The sequence below is a fragment of the Lepidochelys kempii genome, chromosome 11, assembly GCF_965140285.1.
Source record: "Lepidochelys kempii isolate rLepKem1 chromosome 11, rLepKem1.hap1, whole genome shotgun sequence".
Classification (NCBI taxonomy): Eukaryota; Metazoa; Chordata; order Testudines; family Cheloniidae; genus Lepidochelys; species Lepidochelys kempii.
In genome coordinates this window covers 80,364,827-80,391,349 of record NC_136390.1, presented here as the reverse complement: position 1 = coordinate 80,391,349, position 26,523 = coordinate 80,364,827, and the positions used below count along the sequence as shown (strand labels likewise).

At 42.4% G+C, this 26,523-nt stretch overlaps 1 protein-coding gene across 11 annotated transcripts in view; it reads right to left on the bottom strand.

Annotated features, from left to right (window-relative positions):
• The window catches only part of ADARB1 (adenosine deaminase RNA specific B1), a 225,200-nt gene that overhangs the window by 34,487 nt on the left and 164,190 nt on the right, over positions 1-26,523 (bottom strand). For all 11 annotated transcript variants that reach the window (XM_073306981.2, XM_073306982.2, XM_073306973.2 and 8 more), the window contains one exon: positions 12,415-12,529. In XM_073306981.2, the coding sequence (XP_073163082.2) occupies positions 12,415-12,529 (115 nt within the window). The remainder of the gene's footprint in view (positions 1-12,414; positions 12,530-26,523) is intronic.

The following is a 26,523-nucleotide window of genomic DNA, read 5'->3' as shown; positions in this document are numbered from 1 at the left end:
AGCTGCCAACTAGACATCGAGCTGTTGATCACTATCCGTTGAGCCTGATAAGCTAGCCAGCTATCTATCCACCTTATAGTCCATTCATCCAATCCATACTTTTTTAACTTGCTGGCAAGAATACTGTGGGAGACTGTATCATTAGATGGTACACTTTCCTCAGTTAGTACTGAACTAATATGCCAGCACAATGATAGCAGGCATGATGTTCTTGGAAATGCAATTTTTTGGATGAGATATAAAGTCAAGGTTCTGGTAACTTACACTGATGGAAGATCCCATGGCACTTACTGCAGGAATAAGGTGATATTCCTAGTGTCTTGGGCAAATTCGCAGCTTTGGTAATTATCAGAAATTTTTTAAAGCCTTTTGGCATAGCTTTGCATGGATATAGTAAACTTGAAGAAGTGGAATTTGTTCACATAGGTTCATGGGGTCAGCTCTTTCAGATTTGCTTTAGGTTCAAACCACATTTGAAATCTGATGCCAATGTTCCACAGCCTCAACTATACCCCAAGTGAATTCTGGAACTCAACCCAAAAGACCCTTTTCAGAATTCAGGAGGCAGTAGATCTTGGGGAGTAATCCTTTGGTGCCTCTTGAAGACCCTGGAAAGAGTGGGTGGGGAAAAACCAGGCCAACTGCAGAAAGCTCTTTAAAGTAAGGGGACAAACTAAGGCCTGATAGGAGAAGAGAGATGGAAGTGAGATGAGGGATTGAATCTAGGTTAAAATTCCAAAACTCAGTCCAGTTTCATGAATCTTCTGGTACAGCAGGGAAAAGTTTTCTTTACAAAGAAGAGTGCTATCTAGTTTCAAGTTTCAATGAAAATAATATACTTAGCCCAAGTGATTTAAAGTCAAAAATTTTAGATGCCAATCCAGAAAACCATTCAAACACATGCTCAACTTGAAACATGTGAGTAGTTCCATTTAAGTCAGCAAGACTATTACGTGCTTTGTAAAAAGAAAAGGAGTTCTTGTGGCACCTTAGAGACTAACCAATTTATTTGAGCAAAAGCTTTCGTGAGCTACAGCTCACTTCATCGGATGTAGCTCACGAAAGCTTATGCTCAAATAAATTGGTTAGTCTCTAAGGTGCCACAAGAACTCCTTTTCTTTTTGCGAATACAGACTAACACAGCTGTTACTCTGAAACGTGCTTTGTAGTTTTCCTTTGTACTGTTGATGGATCACCACTTAAATGGGGTTTCATGCAGGTCCATGGCTTCACTGGGATAAATCTCATTACAGGATCAGGGCTCATGGGAATACTGAATGAATTTGGTCTGATACTAGCCCCACATGTGTATTTTCACAAAACTGCCAAACTGTTTGCCAAGCTCTGTAAAGTAGAGGCTCAGAATGGGTGGAATGATTGTGCAGATTAGGCTTGAAAGGCACAGCACTTGCGCATACTCTGCTTGGCTGTAACCAGTACTTTAAGTCTCTGGATTTCATACAATTCTATTCATTCAGAGTTTTTATAACATATTTTAAAATTAACCATACAGGGGAAAAACTTAAAGAACAGGGTCTAATATCAAGTTATTCATATGGAGCAAAATTTAATTATAACCAATTTTAGAAAGTAACCTTCTGTGGTATTTAGTTCTTAGTAAAAAAGGGAGATTTCCTCTGGGACAGAGTGATAGAAAGCTAAGTTCCAGTTTGTAGAACTTGGCCCCATGGAGGTAGACAGCATCATTTCTTCTTAGCATATGGCAACATGCCTCAGGTGGCACATGACCAGGATTCATCACCAAACTTGGTCCACTGTTTGGATTATTAGCTTCCCTTGCCTGGGTGGGCTACTGATGGGGAGGGTGACATGAGTGCTGATCCATGCCCCCCAGGTAGCATTTAAGAACATCATGTCTGGTTTATTAATTAGTCTTACTATAAGGCACTGACCCATTAAAAGAAACTAGAAAGCATGCCAGGGAAGAAAAATATGTGGACCACAAGGAAAATATAATTAGATTTTTAAAAATGCAACTGGCAAACCAGGTTTTTGAACAGTTAATCATTTTGAATAGCAAAACAGAGCTGTATAGCACATCCAAAGACTTAATTTCTGGCATAATTACTTTGCACACTACAACTTAATATGCAAATTTAGCAAAATATCCTGTGTATTGTCTCTTAGGATGACAGACTATGCTTTGGAAAAAAGAAAGGACAACTGCATGAAAAATACAGAGAAAGGACAAAACACTAAACTTTTACTTAAGGTAAAAAATCATGGGCCACATTTCCATTTGTGATTTCGTTCCTTTGTGATGCTTGATTTATTGTAAAGGAACCAGAAACTGACCACATCTGGCAAACGACACCTGCTATGTTCCCAGAAGAGAGGAATTCTCAAATCATATATAGCCAGCAGAGCTAACTTCTATGCCAGCTGCTTCCATCTCTCCTCCTTGTAGGGCAGCAGTTCTCAAACTGTGGGTCGGGTCCCCAAAGTGGTGTGAGACCCCATTTTAATTGGGTCGCCAGGGCTGGTTGAGACTTGCTGGGGCCTGGGGCCAGAGTTAAAGCCTGAGCTCCTCCACCCGGGGCCGAAGCTGAAGCCTGAGGGCTTCAACCCTGGATAGCAGAGCTCAGATTACAGGCCCCCTGCCTGGGGCTGAAGACCTTGGGCTTGGGCTTTGGCCTCCCTGCCCGAGGCGGTGGGACTTGGACTTGGGCTTTGGCCTCCCTCCCGGGGTCATGTAGTAATTTTTGTTGTCAGAAGGGGGTCACGGTGCAATGAAGTTTGAGAACCCCTGAAGAGGGTATATGTCAAGGACGGGGAGAGGGAGAGATGGAGCTCTGGCAATTCACAGGTATTTGGTTCCTTAATCATAGTTAGTTTCTGTATGAGGTTAGGGCTGGATCAACTTGAGAATTAGGCAACCATAAACCAGCTCCTTGATGGTCTTCGTGCATCAACTATATATCTTGGTGCAGGAGAGAATCTGACCCCATACTGTGATACGAACATATACGGTGCTCTACATGGTTATTGCCTGGGAACATAATTGCTACCTGACCAAATACTTCTTAGAAACACCTTATTGGATAGGTTTTATGACATATTACAGAATGTCCCTTGACATTCAGGACAGGTAGTTCCCCTATTGTTCATACATTCTGTTGAGTCTACCCCAGTTAGATTTTGTATTTAAAACCAGCCCAAAATAAAATGTATGTGGGAAAGGAAACAAAAAATAGCCCAAGCCAACCATCTAAAAGCCTTTAAATCAATCAGCGCAGAGCAGACACTCTGTGTGTTTTACCTGTTGTGTAATACTTAGACACATTGGGATTTTGTATATTACAACATTCAGTTTTAGTTTTTCTCCTTTATGAGACTTGACTCTTTACTAATAATCCATAAAACTGAATTTCAATAAAATGAATTTCAAAAGTGATCAGGACTGCAAAGCTTCTCTCATTCAAACTCACTAGATCCTTATACTGATAAGATGAGCAGAAAACAGAAGCTCAGACTCTGATGGTACTTTGCATACTTGGCAATGTTCTTGTTAGCTGAATCAGGAGATTCGGTGGTTGCCATTAAAATCTGTACAGTTGCTGTTTGCAAGTAAGTAATTTTACTGCTGTAATCTCTGTATTAAGTACAAGCATACTTAAGAATCAGGTATACCACAGTAACAATAACTAAACAAAATGCAAACTTGAAAAGATTTAAAAGGCAAACTGTACATGACCTAGTTTATGCATGAAATGTATTGTTGTATAATAAAAACAACAAGGAGTCCAGTGGCACCTTAAAGACTAACAGATTTATTTGGGCATAAGCTTTTGTGGGTAAAAAACCCACTTCTTCAGATGCAAGTCTAATGATATATATGAATTTACCATCCTGACAATTATTTTCAAAGTTCATTTTAAAAGGTTTGTGTATTTTATAGAATGTGGTTTGCCTCAGAAGACTCACTTAACTTATCTGGAGATGGTGAAACAGCTCAGTGAAAAAGAGAGGTGTGTGCAGGAATAAGGAGAGGTTACTCACCTTGTGTAGAAACTGGAATTCTTTAAGATGTGTGTCTCTCTGGGTGCTCCACTTCAGATGTGCATGCACCTGGAGATTTTTGATAGCAGTGCCAATTCAAGCCTGTGCCTGTGATCTACACACCCTCTTGTCCTGTACCGAGGATATACAGAGCTGCATGGGCAAACCACCCTCAGTTCTTTTTCTACTGCAAAGTTCTGCAGAGGAATCTCTGATTCAGAGGGAAGAATGGAAGCAGTGGAGCATCCATAGGGACACACATCTCGAAAAACTCCAGTTACTGCACAAGGCGAGTATCCTCTCCTCCTTTGGAGAAATGACCCTGTTCGTGCTGCAGTTCAGGTGACTCCCAAACACTATCCCCACAGGGAAGAGGGAGCATTGTAGCAGAGTCTAATACTGAGAACACAACTGCATTGCCAATTGACACATCTGATCTAATGGAATGAACCAAAGCATAGTGCATGGAGACAATAGGTATTGAAGTTCAGGTTGCAGCTCTGCAAATTTAGCAACTAGAACATCCAGTTATGCCACAGAAGTAGATTGCGACCTTGTAAAATGGGCTTACAATCTAGGAGGCTGAATATTGGCAGAATCATAACGTGAGATAGTAAGCCAAGAGATCCACCTCAAATCTTTGAGTGGAGATTGTGGCTCCTTTGGATCTGTCTGCAATTGCAACGAACAGTCTGAGCGACTTTCTGAATGGTTTGGCTCTGTTCAGCGAGAAGGCTAATGCCCTTCTGAAATCCAAGGTACGGAAGGCAGCTTCTTGCCTAGCCTGATGCGGTTTAGGGGAAAAAACTAAAGGTGAATGGTCTGATTAAAATGAAATTCAGAAGACGCTTTAGGTAGAAACTTAGAATGTGGTTGAAATGAGACTTCTTCCTTGTCATATATTGTAAAGTGATGGGAGGAGCTGCCATTAAAGCCCCCAGTTCTCTGACACTCTGGGCAGAAGCGATGGTCACCAAGAAAGCTTTTTTCATGGATAGGTGAAGCCGCAAACATGTAACTAATGGCTCAAAGGGGTGTTTCATAAGGGAACTAATGAGAAAGTTCAAGTCCCATATCAGGATAGGTTCCTTAAGCTATGGAAAAAGATTAATCAGTGCTGTGAGGAATCTTGATGTTGTGGGATGAGTACAAATTGAAAAACCTTTCACAGAAGTATCAATGTTGTTTCAGCTACCAAGAGAACCTTGATGGACATCATAGTAAGACCTGACCTTTTACATTCCAATAGATAGCCAAGGATAGTGGAAAGACAAGAGTGAACAGGAGAAACTTGTTGATGGGTACACAGTGGGCAAATATCTTCCATTTCTGACAATAAGTATATCACACAGATGCTTTTCTACTGTTTAACAATACCTGCTGCACCTCTGTTGAACAGGAAGTCTCTATTCCTAAGAACCATCTAGGAGCCATGCCTGCAACTTCCAGTTGGGGTGAAGTGTCTGACCAGCATCCTGAGACAACAGGAAGCAACTGGTTGGAGTTCTCAGCAGTGGATGAGAAGTCAAATCAGGTAAGGATATCACACTTGTCTTGGCCAAGTTGGTGCAATTAAAATGATGTTAGCCTTGTCCTTTTTGATCTTGTTCAGTACTTTGCAAAGCAATGGTGTGGGTGGGTATGCATAAAGGCAGCCCTTCATCCCTGAAATAAGGAAGGCATCTTCTAGTGACAACTGGTATCTTTGTAACCCAGCACACCTGGTTACAACTTCAGTGTTTCTAGGGATACTTCAATTGAGTCCCACCCTGCCGTGAAGAATTTTTTGCAGTTTGTGTTGATGGTGGCGGCAAAGAGATCCACTTCTGGAAGCCCCACCTGGTTAGAAATATGCTGTTGAGGACTCGTGAGTCCAGGAGAAGTGCCTGCTGAGATGGTTGGCCATGGTGTTCTGTATACTTGGGAGGTAAGAAGCACAAATTCTAGAGTTTTATTCCTTTGGCACAAAGCAAGGGAGAGCATGTCCCACTCTGTTGATTGATATACAACATGCAGGCCATGTTGTCTGTCATGACCTTGATCAATTTGACTCTCATCAGTGGAACGAAATTTGTGCAAGCATTTCTGACTGTTTTCAGTTCTAGAAGGTTGATGTGAAAAGGACACTCTTGAGAAGAACAGGAGTACTTGTGGCACCTTAGAGACTAACCAATTTATTTGAGCATAAGCTTTCGTGAGCTACAGCTCACTTCATCGGATGTATACTGTGGAAAGTACAGAAGATCTTTTTATACATACAAACCATGAAAAAATGGGTGTTTACCACTACAAAAGGTTTTCTCTCCCCCACCCCACTCTCCTGCTGGTAATAGCTTATCTAAAGTGATCACTCTCCTTACAATGTGTATGATAATCAAGGTGGGCCATTTCCAGCACAAATCCAGGGTTTAACAAGAACGTCGGGGGTGGGGGGGGGTAGGAAAAAACAAGGGGAAATAGGTTACCTTGCATAATGGTTAAGTCATTATGCAAGGTAACCTATTTCCCCTTGTTTTTTCCTACCCCCCCGCCCCGACGTTCTTGTTAAACCCTGGATTTGTGCTGGAAATGGCCCACCTTGATTATCATACACATTGTAAGGAGAGTGATCACTTTAGATAAGCTATTACCAGCAGGAGAGTGGGGTGGGGGAGAGAAAACCTTTTGTAGTGGTAAACACCCATTTTTTCATGGTTTGTGTGAATAAAAATATCTTCTGTACTTTCCACAGTATGCATCCGATGAAGTGAGCTATAGCTCACGAAAGCTTATGCTCAAATAAATTGGTTAGTCTCTAAGGTGCCACAAGTACTCCTTTTCTTTTTGTGAATACAGACTAACACGGCTGTTACTCTGAAACCTGTCATCTTGAGAAGAACATTTACCTTGAATGCTGTGACACCATAGATATGCTCCCCATCCCAAAAGGGACACATCTAATGTTATAATGATGGTAGTAGGAGGTTGCATGAAAGGGGCTCTTGCACAGACTTTAAAGGGGTCCTTCCACCAATTGACTGAGTCCAAAACACAATGGGGAACAGAAATATGTTTGTCTTGACTGCTTATTCGGCATATAAACTGCCTTGAGCCATCCCTGGAAGCACTGAAGATGTATCCAGGAGCTTTGGGTTACGAAGGTACAAGCTGCCATATGTTCTAATAGTTGGAGACAATTTCTTGCTGAGCTTTAAGGACATACCTGAACCTTTGAAATTAGATTTTTTTAGGATTGCGAACCTGTCCTTCGTAAAACGAAGAAACCTGTTGTGAGGGGGTGAATTGTGACATGAAAATACATGTCAAGGGTCACAAACCAATCCTTGGAATCTGAAGAAGGAATTATAGCTGCAAGGGTCACCATCCTGAATTTTTGTGGTTTCACTTAGTTGTTTAGATGCTTTAGAGCTAATATTGGTCTCCATCCTCCATTCTTTTTGGGACCCAGCAAGTACTTCTAATAGAAACCCTTTCTCCTGTGCTGGACTGGAGCTGGTTCTGTGGGCCCTAAGCATAGAAGAGAGGCAACTTTCTATTGCAGCAATTGATCATGAGATTGATCCCTGAAAAGGGATGAGGAAGGAGGGTAGGAGGGAGGGATGGAGATGAAATGGATGGAATAATCAGGCACTGTGATCTCCAACACCCATTTGTTGGATATTATTCTCTCCCATGTAGGTTGGAAATGGTAAACACGGTATCCAAAAGGGGGGTGGGAAAGGAGGGTGAGACTGTAGGCTCCAGTAGAGTAGATGATTACGAGTTTAAATCAAACCTTTCAAAGTGTGAAGAAACTCATCAGCAGACTCAGAGAACAGCTTGACACCATCAAAAGGAAGGTCCTCAACAATACTCTGTACTTCCTTAGAGAAGTTAGCCAATTGGAGCCAAGATGCTTGTCGCATCACAGTTGTGGTGGAAATGAACCAGGCTGCAGTATCAGCTGCATCTAAGAAGGCCTGCAATGATGTTCTTGTTGAGAGCTGACCTTCATTTATCATAGAATCATAGAATCATAGAATATCAGGGTTGGAAGGGACCCCTGAAGGTCATCTAGTCCAACCCCCTGCTCGAAGCAGGACCAATTCCCAGTTAAATCATCCCAGCCAGGGCTTTGTCAAGCCTGACCTTAAAAACCTCTAAGGAAGGAGATTCTACCACCTCCCTAGGTAACGCATTCCAATGTTTCACCACCCTCTTAGTGAAAAAGTTTTTCCTAATATCCAATCTAAACCTCCCCCACTGCAACTTGAGACCATTACTCCTCGTTCTGTCATCTGCTACCATTGAGAACAGGCTAGAGCTATCCTCTTTGGAACCCCCTTTCAGGTAGTTGAAAGCAGCTATCAAATCCCCCCTCATTCTTCTCTTCTGCAGGCTAAACAATCCCAGCTCCCTCAGCCTCTCCTCATAAGTCATGTGTTCTAGACCCCTAATCATTTTTGTTGCCCTTCGCTGGACTCTCTCCAATTTATCCACATCCTTCTTGTAGTGTGGGGCCCAAAACTGGACACAGTACTCCAGATGAGGCCTCACCAATGTCGAATAGAGGGGAAAGATCACGTCCCTCGATCTGCTCGCTATGCCCCTACTTATACATCCCAAAATGCCATTGGCCTTCTTGGCAACAAGGACACACTGCTGACTCATATCCAGCTTCTCGTCCACTGTCACCCCTAGGTCCTTTTCCGCAGAACTGCCGCCTAGCCATTCGGTCCCTAGTCTGTAGCGGTGCATTGGATTCTTCCATCCTAAGTGCAGGACCCTGCACTTATCCTTATTGAACCTCATCAGATTTCTTTTGGCCCAATCCTCCAATTTGTCTAGGTCCTTCTGTATCCTATCCCTCCCCTCCAGCGTATCTACCACTCCTCCCAGTTTAGTATCATCCGCAAATTTGCTGAGAGTGCAATCCACACCATCCTCCAGATCATTTATGAAGATATTGAACAAAACCGTCCCCAGGACCGACCCTTGGGCACTCCACTTGATACCGGCTGCCAACTAGACATGGAGCCATTGATCACTACCTGTTGAGCCCGACAATCTAGCCAATTTTCTACCCACCATATAGTGCATTCATCCAGCCCATACTTCTTTAACTTGCTGACAAGAATACTGTGGGAGACCGTGTCAAAAGCTTTGCTAAAGTCAAGATACAGTACATCCACTGCTTTCCCTTCATCCACAGAACCAGTAATCTCATCATAAAAGGCGATTAGATTAGTCAGGCATGACCTTCCCTTGGTGAATCCATGCTGGCTGTTCCTGATCACTTTCCTCTCATGCAAGTGCTTCAGGATTGATTCTTTGAGGACCTGCTCCATGATTTTTCCAGGGACTGAGGTGAGGCTGACTGGCCTGTAGTTCCCTGGTTCCTCCTTCTTCCCTTTTTTAAATATTGGCACTACATTAGCCTTTTTCCAGTCATCCGGGACTTCCCCCGTTCGCCACGAGTTTTCAAAGATAATGGCCAATGGCTCTGCAATCACAGCCGCCAATTCCTTCAGCACTCTCGGATGCAACTCGTCCGGCCCCACGGACTTGTGCACGTCCATCTTTTCTAAATAGTCCCTAACCACCTCTATCTCCACAGAGGGCTGGCCATCTCTTCCCCATTTTGTGATGCCCAGCGCAGCAGTCTGTGAGCTGACTTTGTTCGTGAAGACAGAGGCAAAAAAAGCATTGAGTACATTAGCTTTTTCCACATCCTCTGTCACTAGGTTGCCTCCCTCATTCAGTAAGGGGCCCACACTTTCCTTGGCTATCTTCTTGTTGCCAACATACCTGAAGAAACCCTTCTTGTTACTCTTGACATCTCTTTGCTAGCTGCAGCTCCAGGTGCGATTTGGCCCTCCTGATATCATTCCTACATGCCCGAGCAATATTATGATGGTTTTAAATTTATGATGGTTTTAAATTGCTTGCGATGCTCCTCTGGTAAATGCTCTATAAAGCTGTTCAATTTATTGTAATTAATTGAGTCCTAGTTTGACATCCACTTTTTGTGGTTAGCAATTCTGAACTGTAATGTTGCTGAGGATTAACTTTTGTGACCGAAGTGATAACCTCACTTCTGGTCCTTGTTGTAACGGATAGACTTCGCATGTCTACCATGCTCTTTCACTGCTTCTCTGACCAAAGAATTTGGTGACAAGTGTAAAAAAGTCCCTCAGAGTCCCTGGCTGGAACATAATATTTTTGTCATCACATTTAAAGTACAGGGTGCTGTAGCTTGAGTCTGCCAGGTGGTCTTAGCAGGCTCTAATAAAGCCTCATTCAAAGGAAGGGCCACACGTGACAAAACTGAACTATGTAAGATGTCCAGGAGCTTATGAGTGTCTTGGACCGCCTCTAAACAAATTTGAAGCATATCTGCAATGTCCTTCATCAGCTCCTAAAACGGCCTAAAATCATTTGCAATGGAAGATGGCGGAGGCATTACAGCTTCATCTGGCAATGATGAAGAAATACTTGTGTGAAGTGTTACCTCCTCATCAGCCCTTGCCTCCTGCTCCTCAAAGTTCTACTCTAACGGCTCAAGGTGACGAGGTGGTAGCAAAGATGCAGGAGAATGCCTCTATCTGTGCTCTCTCTGAGAGGGACTTGGGACCTTTAGGAACTGTTGGTGATATAGGGCCCAGGGATCCCAATAAAGTCACTGGTAGGGCTCCAGAGCATAGGAGAAGGCACCCATCACTGGTCACACCAACTAAATTGGGGTCAAGGTTGTCTGTCCCCAAAAGTCTCTAAGTAGTAGAGTAGTGACTTGTAGAGTAAAGAGGAGATCCCTGAATTGAAACCTGAGTCAGAAGAATCATCCTCAACATATTTCAGAGAAGGTGATAACTTTCACCCTAGATGGTTGATGCCCGTGAAGCAGGAGGTCTTGATGAAAAATGTGAAGCCTGTAACACAGAAGATCATGGTACAGATAACTTTATGGTACCAGTAGGTAATGGAGACCCCAACATAAAAAGATCCCTTGACTATCTAACTCCTGCGGTAGTGATGATATGTGAAGGGGTGTTGAGAAGGATCCGGTGGAGACTGACAACGGTACCAAGGTAGGGACTTGTCTAGATTGCATCGGTGCTGTGGGCACTAAATGCTTCCACTGAGTATGTTCAGACTCAGGCAGTAGCAATAGAGCGATCAGGGACAGTGTACAGATACCAAAGATACAGTAGCGTCTGATGGTGCAGACTTCTTTGAAGTTGAATGTCTACTAGACTGGACATGACCACCTGATGCTGAACAAGTTTTCAGCACCAAATCCAGCTTATTGTTAGAGTGGCTTTTAGAGGAAGCCTTAGATGATTTCACGGTACTGGAACCACTGAAATTCTCAACAGTGCACATTCGGGACCTGAGGTCTCCAGAACAGTTTTTTTGATTGGTGAACGAAACTTTTTAGTAGGAGACCTAACATTCCTGCTCCTCTTGTCAGAACACACAGTCTTACTGCACAAGCCTCTTGGTACCACAGATGCAGAAGCAGGTGCTGTATCCATTGAGGGTCTTGGTGACCAGGATCCAGAGGTAGAGGGGCACTAAATGTGCTTGAAGATTGGTGTACCGGGGGATTCTCAGAGCCCGGGTTGGTGGCCAGTCTTGCTCCATCATTAACAATTTCAATTTTATTTCTCTATTTTTACAAGATCTGCTTTTGCAGGAAAAGCAGATCTTATATTTGACTCGTATATGGATGTCTCCCAAACAACAGAGGTGCCGAGATTGTCTGTCACTGACTAGGATAGCTTCCCAGCAGGAAAGACAGTGCTCAAAGCCTGGGGATCCTGGCATACCCCATATTCCAGAACAACCTCTCAAGCGGGGAAAGAACAAATGGGGAAAAACCAACAACAGACTCCCTGAACTAAATACTACAACTAAACTAAACTAAGAAACAGAACAAACTATGTTTAACTAACTACATGTAAGTGAAGCAGGCATGCTTTATGTTCCATCTCAGGCGGAAGGTGATCAAGAAGGAACTGAGTGTAGTTTGCCTTTGCAGCTCTATATATCCTCAATATAGACCATGAGGATGTGCATAGAGCGTGCGTGGGCAGAAGGGGCACTGCTACTGAAAATCTCTGATAGAAGGTGACTGGTGGCACATGCGCACCGAAGTGGAGCTCCTAAAGGGATATTACTTGAAGAAGAACTTTGCTGCAGTGCCTACAATAAAGACCTTGCAAAGGCTTGACTTCAGTTATTCTATTATTTACTCCATCATTATGATTATGCATTAAAAAATGTACCAGAGCAGTTTGAGAAAAGAAAAATTAAGTGTAAAGACAAATGTTTTCTAAATATCGAGGTATTTATATTGTGTCCATCACCGTGGCATCTGAACACTTAAAAATAGTACTGATTAGGTTTTTTTACCTGTTGTCATGACAATTCCAGCAAGAACTTTTCTACGTGCATGGGGAGATGTGAAATTATCAGTCAGATCACTGAATTTATCCACAACCAAGCGTGCAACAGCATCAGCTAAAACCTGCAGAATCACAGAAATACACGTTAGAGAGAATCAAACAAGAAACAACGATTAAATGTTGGCATTTAATATGATGGATGAAAAAAATCATCCACACTGTTAATTTTTTATCCTCCACTGATTAGGGCCAAGATTTCCCAGTGTCCACTAACTCTTGGTGCCCTACTTGAGATATCTAGCATCTGATTTTCCAGGATGCTGAGCAGAACACCTCCCAAAGACTTCAACTGGAGTTTTGGTTCTTGGACCCAAAACTGAAAACCTAATAACTGAGGGACCGAAAAGTAGTGACAATTTTGAAAAATTGGGCCTGGGAGAACAAAGAAATGGCAGAAAGATTCAACGCTTTTATCTCAACATACATCATTTTAAAGTCCTAAACAAGAGTCCATGTTTTTATCCTTGTATCTCAAAAATATTTAATTTCAGTGACCTAAACACTGGGCCTGAAAATAAGGCCAAAATACAACAAAAATCGGTCATCTTGACCAACATATAAAAATATTTTATTACACCAGAAATAGTTATTTATTTTTCACATTTATAAAAATGTGCCATTCCCTTAGCTTTAGGTGAATATACACTATTTTATTTTTTGTTTTATTACAAAAAACATACAATTTTTAAATGGACAATTTCAACATAAAATTCGATGACGTCCATCGAAAATAAAGAAGTATTATTCCTTTAATCCTCAGGAAAGCCTGGAATAATAGAGAAGGCTTTGCAATTTGCCCTGAGTGTCAACAAACTTACGGTCTGTCAGACTGAGTGAAGACTAGTTGCAGATTTAAGGAAAACTCCTTTAAAATGACCTACCACCAGCTTGTTTAAATCTCGAGATTGTTAGTTCCAGCACCACAGCTGATCTCAACATATTATCATGTGAGGAGAAAAGCTATCTTTAAGGTAGCCAGAAAACACAGAATTTAGAGGTTTGTAAGTCAAAATCAACATCTTGAATTTCACTTGGAAACAAACTGGAAGCTAACGCTGACTATGGAACAATGATGCTATTTGTGAAAAATATTGCTAAATAAGTAAAGTACTGCATTTGGAAGTAGCTGAATAGTTTTCATATGTACAGTAATTCCACAGAATACAGTGCAGTGATCCAATTTGGAGATGACAATGGCATAGAAGATTATGGAAGTTCCACGTTCAAAGGAAATGCTTGAAACCTTCTAGCCAACCACGCAGTTGGCAAAAAGGCATTCTTGGCCACAGCTATCACTTAGACAACCAGAAGCAGTAGAGGATGTAACAGGACCCACAAATTGTGAATCTGACCATGCAGTGGTGAGCATGCTCTCCCAATTCAGAGAATGGATATAACCTCCATATTTTCTCTCATAGTCTTCTCCAGCCTACTGTCATCATCATCTTTTCTTATACAGACAGACTGGGCCTTGGGAACCTACCTCTCATCTAAGCTTGGCTCGACACTGGGAAAGCAGATAGACCACATCATCAAGATGTGACAGAACAGAGAGAGAGTTGTTTATTACGGGCATACTGAAGACAATGCAGCTCTACTTCCACTTTATCTCACATAATGATCACATATACCCAACACACAAGGGGAGAGGTGAAGTAAGGGAAACCCCGAGGTTCCATCCATAAGAGAGCTCATGGGACTAAGAAGCCTTTGTCCACAACTATCCTGTGAGTCCTCTCAGGGAAGAGCAAAACCACTCAAGAGTTGTTCTCTCTACCCTAGACAGGGTCACTGGCATGTCACGAATACCTCATGGTCAAAAGTACCAAAAGTTGCTGACAGATCTAAAAGACAAAATATGGACACCTGAACATAATCAGATCTAACATCAGACTGTCATAGGTCAAGGAAACCCAAGGGCTCCAGACATTGTCAGAGTTGACTCACCACAACCTTCTCAACAATCTTCCTTGGAAACTGAGTGATGAGAAATAATGTGACAATTAGCAGAATTCTCAATGCCTATTTCCTTCCTGGCTGACTTTACTAGCCAAGGAGGACATGAGTCCAGCTTGCAGGCCATAACCCTAAGCTCTTTGAACTTTTCCAGAGTCTTGTTGAGTGGCGCCGGCTAAAACTCAGAGAAAGCTGCATTTGGTGCTAGCTTCAGTCCTGGTTTTGTCGTTATAGAGACTGACAATAAAGCATATATGCATATATATATGCAAAGCAGATGACAGGGATATATCAAGCAAATTTAAGCAAATTCTACTTGTTATTTGTCCTTTTTGAAAACTCAACTTTTTCATGTTTTTCACTAGCTATCCATTGCACATAAGGATTCAGTTATGAAGAATAATGACAATAGATTAAAACAAGATATCTAATACAACTATGGCTTCTTTTATGAAGAACAGGATTTGCTATTGAGACAGCTGGGCACATGCACAAAGAAACTCGTCTCTGTTTTGTTGCAGATCCTGTTCTTTGCAAAACCATTCAGCCAGCCCAGGAACTCTACTACTGAACTTCCTGAACAGTTTCACAAAGACCAGGACCTTCTTTAAAAAGTTCAGCCAACTCAGGTGGGGAGGCTCTTGTGCCAGTAGAACAGTTTCATGATGAACAGGATACTTGACAAAAAACTCACTGATCTGTCGAAGATCCAGGTCTTTGACTAAGTAGGTGTTCTCTGTTGAAAATCATCTTTTCTGACAAAACACAGATGCCACTGGGCTAGCAAAATCCATTCCCTGTACACCATAATAGCCACTACTTTCAATACAGGAAGCACTACTGTGTGCAAATGACAAAAGATGGTGGTGTATTACTCTCATTAACTATGCAAAAATCCTTCTGCATACTGTATCAGAGAATGACAGTAGGCAACAGAGAACACATTCTCCAGTGATCTGATTATGATGAATAATGCTGTCAATTTTTTCCTACTTTTTGTTCATTAACAAAATAATTACATGATGTCAGAAAGACCTCCAAATAAACTCTCACCATAAAAAAATGTCTATTATCTCTAGCGTTCAGTTTTTAAGCTAGAAAGATCACAAGCTGCGGAATGTGAATTTTTCTGACCTATGTTAAATGATTCAAATTCAGAAACTCATGAACAGATTTTATGGAGGTTCCTCAGAAAATTTAAGCTTTACTTGAGGCCCAGCATTGAATCCAGACCAGAGTCCCAGTTCAGTTCTTAACCTCAAGAATACCGCCAAGTCAACAAATTGGGTCTCCTAGCTGCAAAGCTGGAGATCTAGTTTTTAACATTACCATACCTAACCTGTCCCAAACCACAACTTGATGGATCTTCCAGAAGAACTTGGCTTGCAGTTGGAAACCACCAGCCAAGGGGATGTCATATGAGACAGGGTCAGGCCAGATGGCTACAGGAGAGTGCTGGAAGGCACATATATTCGCCCCCGGATAAGCAGGTCCCTTTTCACTTGGTAGCTGAACAGGGGTTACTCTAGGTTAATTATGACACCTGGGGCCAACCAAGGGCCTGCCAGAACCCATTAAAAGCTTCCCCTCCAGACAGATAGGGGTGCGCGATAGGAGCTGAGGGAGGAAGGTGAGCTCCTGGACAGCTAGGCAGTGATGACACTGACAAGCATTAGGAGAGAAGCCACGCAGGTACAGAGGCAAAGGACCGGAGATCCCTGCCCAACAGGGAGGACGGCCCTTCTGGGCCCCAGAGGTCTGAGGGAAGAGACCCCGCCAGAGGGGAGAGACTGAGCTGGGTGTCTGGTCTGTTGCCACCATACCCGAAGGGGCAACCAGAGACTGAGAGGCTCCCTGCGACTCCCCCTGTCAGGGAGGCTGGGAGGAACCCTGCTCTGGGAGCAGGGTGTGGACAGTAAGCCCAGGGGCGTGTGAAAGATCCTGAGGGAAAAGCGGAATATCCCAGCCTGCCGCTAAATGGAAGCGCGGGACCCTCTGTGGTGGAGAGGAAGCTCTGGCACTCATACTGGTGTTATGACAGAGCACAATACTGCTGGATGGAATTGTGCAATGGACTCCCCAAATATGGGCACGTCCCAGTTCCCACACAAAGAAATGAGGCTTTAGCCTAGCTGGCGGAGCAGTCCCTAATCGCTGTGAAATATCTGCAAATCACAAAGACTTGCCTATCCCCATATTAACAACCCAGACAAGGAAAGACAGCTAAGGCTGATGAAAAAGGGCTGAGTAACACTGCTCGTTCTTCTTGCATATAATCTTTTGTCACATTCTACACTTGAAAAACATAGCCACTGTCACACTCTCTAAAAGTATCTAAACAGCAACCTCATTTCCCACTTTTGGTGGTTGTCTCCTCAAGTACCATTGCACAAATGTGTAAGAACACCCCAAAGCAGCAACACAGTAGCACGGGATAAAAAACGGTAAGTGATGACCCAGATAAGCAGCTACAAAGAGCAACAAATGTTAAAGTAGGAAAGAAGGTCTAATGCAAATAATGGCACTGAGGGAGAACAGTGCAGCTGACACTTTAAATGTCTGAATCACACACTGTAATCTCTGCCCCATGTACAGTATCTGCTGGGTACAGATAGAGCAAGGCAGTAAAGAATCCTCTGATGAGTTGCGCCAGCGCTCAGCCTCTGTGAGACTGCAAAATGACAGCTAGCCTGTCATTCAACAGATAACCAGATTGAATCACATCAGTGCTCTCAAAATGTGAAAGGGTATTCCTTCCACAGACACACTGGTACTTTGGGGCTCCCTGTTGAGAGCTGTTTACCCAGGAAGCACTTTGTTACATACAATAGTCTCATCATGATCTTGTTGTGCACTGATGAACTCCACTGCATGCTCGGCGCACATGTAGGTACTCAGGTACAAGTCAGGGCAAACAACGTCCACATCTACTGCTCAGTCCCCTCAGCTGCCATACAAAGCTGGGAACCTTTCAATACATGTGGAAAGGCCGTGCCTATTTGGAAAAAAATGGCTATACCTGAAGACAACAGTTAGAAAAACAAACAAACAAACAAACAAACAAAAAAGATCTAACCAGCAGAAAGGAAAAGGAAACAAAACTGAATGGGTTACAACTAGAATGGGCACTAAAGATCCTGAAGTCCCACTACACCTCTGAGAAGCCATGAACCATCACATGCCACTGGCTGGGTGGGGAGCTGCCAGAGTGGTGTGCCTAAAACCACTGTAGGAAGTGATTTTCCCACTGCCTTCTCCGTTATCTTGTGGTCCTCTATCGTACACTGTCATACTGTAGAATTTTTTTGTTTGTTATTGTGTGTTGCAATATGAACTACTAGCCTGTATTTTTCTAACAGTGTTTCATTCTGTTTTAGAATCTGGAAAGCATATGGAATGTATTTCTGAATGTCACTATTTTTTCCCTACCCAGGTTAAGCCATACAAAGAGTAGTAAATTTGAGAATGTGTAAAAGTTCTCAGTTGTCAAGGTACTGCAGAGATCATGATGGAAACTGTAGAACGCTGTTGTGCAGACAGTATACTAAACTGTAAACCCGTGAATTACTAAATAAATGATTTTGGTGTGGATCCACAGGAGCAGAACACATACCTCAATAGAGGGGAGTGGTGACAAAAACATGACTTCAAATACACATTGTGGGTCACATAAAAATAAAACAGTCAGATGTAAGGTAAAAAGGACCAAACAAAGAATTTGGAAAAGGGGACTGAGCCAAGAACCCCAGAAAACAGCAGCCATATGTAATCACAGAATTCAGCAAGGCTCATGGATGTGAATAGTTGGCCCTTTGTGAAACATTTTTTTAAATTGCAGCATAAGGTGCAGGCACTGATGGCTAGAAAGTAGCTATGTGGGGGTTATGAGCAGCAGCAGCAAAGTGCAAAGATCATACACAATACTTTGAGCTTTCTAGGACTCCCTGACTGAGCACCACCCACTGAGGCACACAGGACCTGCTCAGGGTTTGCGCAGCAGGATTTCTAAGCATTTAATGACTTTGCTTCAGAGACACAGAGTTCAGGACCCCACTCTGCTAGGCACTGTACAGACTTCAGACAACAGCCCCAGAACCAAAGAGCTCACGATTCAATTTACATGTCACAGAGGATGCAACAGGTAGACAAAAAGACAAATGGAGTGGGGATGAATTGAATGGATGAGATGAATAAAAATGAATACAGTTAATTAGAGAAGCAGAAGTCAAAGGTCACCATTTGCCTGACCAGTGCCAGCTGGCAGTGATTTGTAGCCATCACAGCAGAGGTAAGTTTTAATGAGCTATTTATGAAAGGATAAAATGACAACTTTACGAATTTTGACAGAACGTTTTCTGCACACACATGGATGTTAATATAAACTATTAACATCTTTATAATAAGCATGGTAGCTATTTAATCACTGCTAGAAGACATGCAATCTTGTAAACAAAACAGAAAAAGGAAAGCAAGGAGGAAAAAAGTATGGTTAAATGGCAAAGAGTTAGGTTCAAGAAATTCTAACCAAAGTGAAGAGAGCAGTAAGTAAATAGGGCCCTACCAAATTCACGGCCATGAAAAACACATCACGGACTGTGAAATCTGGTCTCCCCCTGTGAAATCTGGTCTTTTGTGGGCTTTTACCCTGTACTATACAGATTTCACAGGGGAGACCAGCATTTCTCAGACTGGGGGTTCTGACCCAAAAGGGCGTTGTGGGGGTGTGTGTGTGTCACAAAGTTATAAAGTATGGGGGTCGCAGTATTGCCACCCTTACTTCTCTGCTGCCTTCAGAGCCGGGCGGCTGGAGAGCGGCGGCTGCTGACCGGCAGCAGCAGCAGCGCAGAAGTAAGAGTGGCAATACCAGACCATGCCACCCTTACTTCTGCGCTGGTGCTGGAGGCGGCTCTGCCTTCAGAATGGGGCTCCAGCAGCAGCGCAGAAGTCAGGGTAGCAATACCGCAACCCCCACAATAGCCATGCAATCCCCTCCTCCCATTCCTTTTTAGGGCCAGGAACCCTACAATTACAACACTGTGACATTTCAGATTTAAATAGTTCAAATCACGAAATTTTACAATTTTAAAAATCCTATGATTGTGAAATTGACCAAAATGGACCGTGACTTTGGTAGGGCCCTAAATATAAACTCTGGCAAATAAAATCTAAACAGGAATTTAGAAAATAAAAGAGGGAATTTAGAGCATAAAAAGACAAGCACAGAAAAACAAACAAGAAATTCCATTTCCTCGGCTCTTGCTTTCATGAAGTAGGTCTTCTGTGATGGCAGTCCTGGACCAGGCTGATTTCCACTGCTATGAACTTGTTCTCTCATCCTTCAGTTTTTCCAGCTTCCTAGCCAAGCACGCTTCTCCACCCTGACTGTCTTCCCACCTGAAACCTCAGCTACGTACTCGCCACTTCTAATTCTCTCCTTAAGCCCTTCTCCCTTAACTTCTCTGTCTGCTCAAGATCATACTGATTTTCTCAAAGATGTATTGAGAAGGTGTGACGTTATCTGATTAAAATATGACCATGTAGATCATTGTTGCTACCACTCTCATATAATTGCAATAAATCTTATACAAGTAAGGTGTCAATAGAAAGGTTATTATTTGCTGAATATGATTATACTATTTAAAAACATGTACCATTTTTGTACTTGAAATTATGAATACTAACTATGTACCTGTACTTCAAATGTTTGCTCATGTAGTAACACCCACAAGGTATTTAGCCTGCACATCTTGAAGGAACTATTCAAATTGGATTGTCCAACAAAGAACACTTAACTCACATTGGAAGATGCCTATCTAAACTTAATGGACTTTCATGTGAACATTCTAACTGGAGTATGGGGGATGGCCTCTACTATGACAAAGCGAAGGATACATGGACTTGTGACTTGCCCATGTGACTCCAAACACCATCTTGCTACCTGTAACGTTCCACAGTGAGAACAATGGGTTTCCCTTCACTTGGGAGAAGCTATAAAAGGCCCTGGAAACATGTCCATTTTGTTTCTTTGCTGCTCAACTCTCTGGACTATGATGAACTTGTATTAACGGGAGCATTCTAACCCAAGGACTGAGGACCTTCCCATGATTTGGAAGCAACCAGAGACTTAACAAGCCAGCAGCTTATTCCATCACTGCTACAAGCCTGATCCAAGAAGTTTGCAATTATTGTATGTATGTGATTCCTTTAACCAATTTTAACTCTCATCTTTCTTTCTTTCTTTCTTTCTTTCTTTCTTTCTTTCTTTCTTTCTTTCTTTCTTTCTTTCTTTCTATAAATAAACCTTTAGATATTAGATATTAAAGGACTGGCAACAGTGTGACTATTGGGTAAGATCTGAGTTATATATTGACCTAGGTATGTGGCCGCTCCTCTGGGACCAGAAGAACCCTTTTGTTTGATGAAATAGGTTTTAAATAACCACTCATCATTACGTCTAGTGTCTGGGTTTTGAATCTAGGACTCATGCTCAAATAAATTGGTTAGTCTCTAAGGTGCCACAAGTACTCCTTTTCTTTTTGCGAATCTAGGACTGGAATACCTAAGGAGGCTGCATTTCTGACTTCTTGTTAGCCAGTGTGGTGAGACAGAAGTTTACTTTTGTTGCTGGTTTGGTATATGTCATGGAAGAATAACCACCAGTTTTGGGGTCTGTCTGCCCTTTTTTCCAGCAGCTTGTCCTGGATTTGGTATTCTCAGTCATGACCCACGGATGCATGGAGACAGAAGCTTTGAAATGGCTACCACTTTCCCTCTTTCATCACTCTCTCCTACTTCTCCTGTGTCACAGAAACCAAGGTTTGTCATCCACTTTCCTCCTCTTGCCCCACCTGCTTCAGTGACCCTATCCCACCCCATCTCCTGGCTTGACACCAGTTCTCATTTCCCCCCTCACCGTTCTCCACTTCTCCCTCTTTTCTGGGTGATTCCACTCTAAATACAAGCATTCTTCATTCCTCCTCCCCTTAAAAACCACTCACCCATGACACTGTTTCTCTCTCCAATTACCATTCTGTCTCCCTTCTTCTCTTTATCTCTAAGCTCATTGAAAGTGTTATCTATAACTACTATCTGGAATTTCTTTGCTCCAATTCCATCCTAGATTCTTTCCAATTTGGCCTCCACTTTCTAAGCTTCACTGAAACTGCTGTCAGCAAAGTTTATAACATCCTTTTCATGGCCATTTTTTAGAACTAATATTTCACTCTCATCCTCCTTGACTGTCAGATGCCTTTGACACAGCTGTGCTTATCTGCAGATCTTGTTTTACTTCAACTTTGGTGACTCAGTCTTCTCATTTTCCTCTTACCTCTCTAATCACTCCTTCACTGTTCGATCTGGAAGATCTTCGATATTCCCCCCTCCAACCTTCAGTGGGGATCCTTCCTCTTCCCCCTCCACATCTTACATGCATGTGATTTTGTTTAAAAAGGAACACTTCAACTATCATCTTTATGTTGATGAATCACAAATCTACCTGTTTACTCTGGACCTGTATCCTTTCATTTAAAGTAAAATCTCTGCCTGTTTTTCTCTGTGGATCTTCAGCTGTCAGCATAAGGTCAACATGTTCCAAACTGAGCTTGTGATTATTTCCCTGCCAAGCCCTCCCCTTCATCTTTTCCTCAGTTACTGTGGAGAAAACCACCATCATAACATCACCATGCTACCTATCACTCAGACCCATAGTCTGGGCTTCAGCTTTGACTCAGTCACCTCTCTAGGTTTACAAATCCAGGCTGTTTCTAAATCATGTTGCTTCTTACTACAGAACTTCTCTAAGATGTGGGCTTTCCTCTCTATCCACACAAAAATAAACCTGTATTTAAATAAAAAGCCTGATTTAAGTAAATATTATTTATAAAAACTACAAAAATCTGATCAAATTTTATCCACCCTGCTCATTGCCCAAAGTTAAGATTCACTGCTTGAGGATTAGAAACTTCCCCAATAGGCATGTTATTTTACAGTGGTCCATTATGGGATTTTAGACCTTCTGAAGCTTCTGGTATTGATCACCGATAAGAGTTAGGATACTAAACTAGATGGATGGCTGATCTGATCAGGTATGGCAATTCCTGTGTTCCTAATCAGGAAACAGTTTAATGCTACAGGTACATTCCCAGAAACCAGATCTCCATTACAAGCAGCTCTTTTAGGGCATTACCTGCCCATCCAAAGCTTTGAAATTATGGAAATACCAAGCAGAGAGGGATATTCCACACATTTTGCCTCCAGACATCATTTTATCTGCTGCCTATATAAAATACTCAGACCACAACAGAAAAGTGACTTGTATTTCCAACAGGTGGAGAGACACACTACACTGGCCATATTTACCTGACTTGCAGATTACAGTTAATGGAACTGTACACAAGATTAGCATCTGCACTGGAGTAAATGTTTGCTGGATAAGGCTCTTAGATACATCAAGCTGCTCACAAATTTTCCATCTCTCTCTTTTGATCTTCATCATTAGTTACACAGAAAGCTCAGCTGAGAGACTTGATGAAAGGTGCTGCTGAGTAATGTCTAACAAACTGAAAACCATAGGTCAGATTCTCAGCTAGTGCAAACCGGCACAGCTCCACTGAAGCCTCCTATTTTAACAGTATATGGAAAAATAAATTTCCCATTTACACCCATTGACATCAATGAGACTTAAGCATGTGGGTAAATTTAAGCATGTGCTGGAGAGCTTTAATGAATAAAGGCCATAGGTAGGATATGCTCTTTTAGATTGAGATGTCTGTGATTTCTTTAGTTACTCTAGGCAGAGAAAATTTACCACCACTCTTTTGGCTGATTACTAAAAGCAGATTTTCAATAATAAATAATAAATCAGAGCTAAAATGAGAGAGAGAGAGAGAGAGAGAGAGAGAGAGACTATTCTAACTGCACTGAAAGATCAACAGCATAGTTTTTGTAATACAAACAGAAACATTGACCGTTCCCTCAGGCCTGCTCTCCACACTATTTCTGACCAAATACTTTTACCAGCAAATTGAATAAATATCTCGACAACACTGAAGAAATTAGGTAATTAGGCAGCTGTTCTGTCCATCAACATTTTTTAACAATCAATTAGAAAAGCCTACATAATTTCAAGAAACAAATAAGAGGACATAAATTATAGAAGTGTTCAGCATGATGTCAACATCCACATTGCTCTCAATGTAAGAATATCTGACCTAATTATGTTTTTTATTTTGGTATACTGCAGAATAATAATGCATAAAAGAAAAAACATAATGAAAACTCTTATGGTTAGCTATTTATTAACTGAGGGCATTGGGGGGGGTTCAGATATTTTTTGCAACAGCAAAGTATTACACTACAATTGTAGGCCATCTGTGTACTGAAACATAACACTAGTCAGATGAACAATACTTTCCTCCTATCTGATCAACCCTCTGAAATGCTGACAATTACAAACACAAAACTTTTCATTTCACTGCATCATGAAATGTTCAATTCCTATAAGCCTAGGTCTTGGTGCTTGAACACATTCATTTCTTCTAGTATTAGATACCAAAACGTATGCTCACAATTTTCAAATATCTAATAATGTTAGCTCCTCCACTTTGACCACAAAGATTTGACATTTTTGCCTTTTCAGGTAATCTCAACATATTAATCACACATCTCAGAACAGCTGAGTTCTCCTCCATTCAATTCTCATCAGCTTCGGTTCCTTGCCAGTTCTACAGGTTTATGATAAGCCATGTACTTTAAAGTTTCAAAGCTACCAATATCAACCTAAAGAGGCTGAAACATGTGTATTTTCTGACATGGAAATAAAGGTAATTTGAACAGCAAAAGATCTACACATCCTTCAGATTGTTCCCTTTAATCACTGCTTAGCCAAACAATACATATTTAATGCTTAGTATTTCCTGATAATCAGCTCCTCCATCTCCCTAATCATTTTCTTCCCTTCTCTAGAGTCTCTCCACTAGATCACCATTTTTCTTGCAATAAGGAAGCAGAAATTGACTATAATATACTAGTTTCAGAGTAACAGCCGTGTTAGTCTGTATTCGCAAAAAGAAAAGGAGTACTTGTGGCACCTTAGAGACTAACCAATTTATTTGAGCATGAGCTTTCGTGAGCTACAGCTCACTTCATCGGATGCATACCGTGGAAATATACTAGACGCAGATGCCACAGACCTGTACAGAGTAGGGACTATAACTTCCCAGCTCCATGATGCAATGGTGTCTCAGCTTATGTAGCCCAAACTGCATTCTCTTTTTTTACCTTGCTATCCTTCAGTGAAAATTAATTTCCATCCTGCTGTCCAGTAGTACTCATAAGTGCCTTTTGGCATGACTGCTTTCACCCTTTCCTCGAACATCTGGTATCTGGATTGTTTTCACTTAGATATATTAGTTTTCAATTTCCCAATTTGATCATTTTATTATTTTCTGTCTGTTTTCTAATGTGTCTTGGCCCCTATATGTATTTTCTCTATCCTCAATAAAGTTGGCAACTCCTCCCAATTTAGAGTCATCTCCAGATTTAACATGCTGTTTACCTGCTCTTCTAGACCAGTGGTTTCAAACTTTTTTTCTGGCAATGCAGTTGAAGAAAACTGTAGATGTCCATGACCCAACGGAGCTGGGGATGAGGGGTTTGGCATGTGGGAGGGGGCTCAGGGCAGAGGCAGAGGGTTGGGGTGTGGGAGTGAGAGCTGCAGGGTGGTGCCAGGAATGAGGGGTTCAGGGTGTGGGAGGGGGCTCTGGGCTGGGGCAGGGAGTGGGGATGCAGGCTCTGGGCTGGGGATGAGGGGTTTGGGGTGCAGGAGGGGGCTCTGGGTTAGGGGGGCTCAGGGCTGGGGCAGGGGATTGGGGCGCAGGGTTGGGGTACGGGCTTACCTCTGGCAGCTCCTGGTCAGCAGCACAGCCAGGGTGCAGACTCAGGCTTCCCACCTGTCCTGGCACCGTGGACCGCGCTGCGCCCTGGAAGTGGCCAGCAGCAGGTCCGTCTCCTAGGCGGAGGCGTGCAAGCAGCTCTGTGCAGTTCTCACCTACAGGTACAACCCCCCAAGTTCCCATTGGCCGGGAACTGGCCAATGGGAATGCGGAGCCAATGCTCGGTGTGGGGGCAGCACGTGGAACCCCATCACCCCCCTGCCTAGGAGCCGGACCTGTTGCTGGCCACTTCAAGGGTGCAGTGCGGTGTCAGAACACGTAGGGACTATTAATTTTTACTGGCCGGCTGCCAGGTACCCTGGGTGCTGAGCAAGGTGACCCAGTGCCTTGCAATCCACGATCCAGTACTGGGTCTCAACCCAATGTTTGAAAATTACTGGTCTAGACTATAAGTGAAAAAGTTAAATAAAGCATGACATAATACCAACACCTTAAATACCCCACTAGACATCTCCCAACATCTCAGTAAAATATAATGGGCCCTGATGTAACTCCTTTGATTTCATGGAGTTTTAAAATTAAATTCAAAACATGTAAATATGATAATAGGCTGTAAACAAACTCAAAAGTGAAGAAATGCAATAGAGCTCAGATCAAAAGTCCACTGCAAGACTCTGACTTCAGAGGGCTTTGGATTTGCTCTTTTGTGAGGTATTAACAGTAATAGTAACTTGCCCACTTTACCCAGATGTGGCAACTACTAGTTAAGGTGTTAAGGATTCAAGTGAGCATTATACCACACCGCCAAGTCAGGGTGTTGTGGACTTGCACTGCAACGAAGAGCTATGGAAGAGATTGTGTGTCAACCTGTTTTAACACGGCACAACAAACTCCCTTCTCTGTTGCTGAGCAGCTATATTGATCAGTGTGGGGACAGGGTGATTCAATTCCCCAGCAAAGGCTAAGAGACCACTTGTGTCCCCCATACATATTTCTAAATTCTGACATGCTAACAAGCTACACTACACTACACTATACTATACACTACACTATAAAAGTACAGAAAATAATGGACTAAGAGGGGAGATAATGAAGTTTGATATTTTCAAGAACAGTATACATTTCTAAATTCTGGTCAAGGAGATTACAATTCCTGAGTCCCAGCAAACTACTGGCCACTTCCACCCAGCCCCCAGGAAAACCCTTTC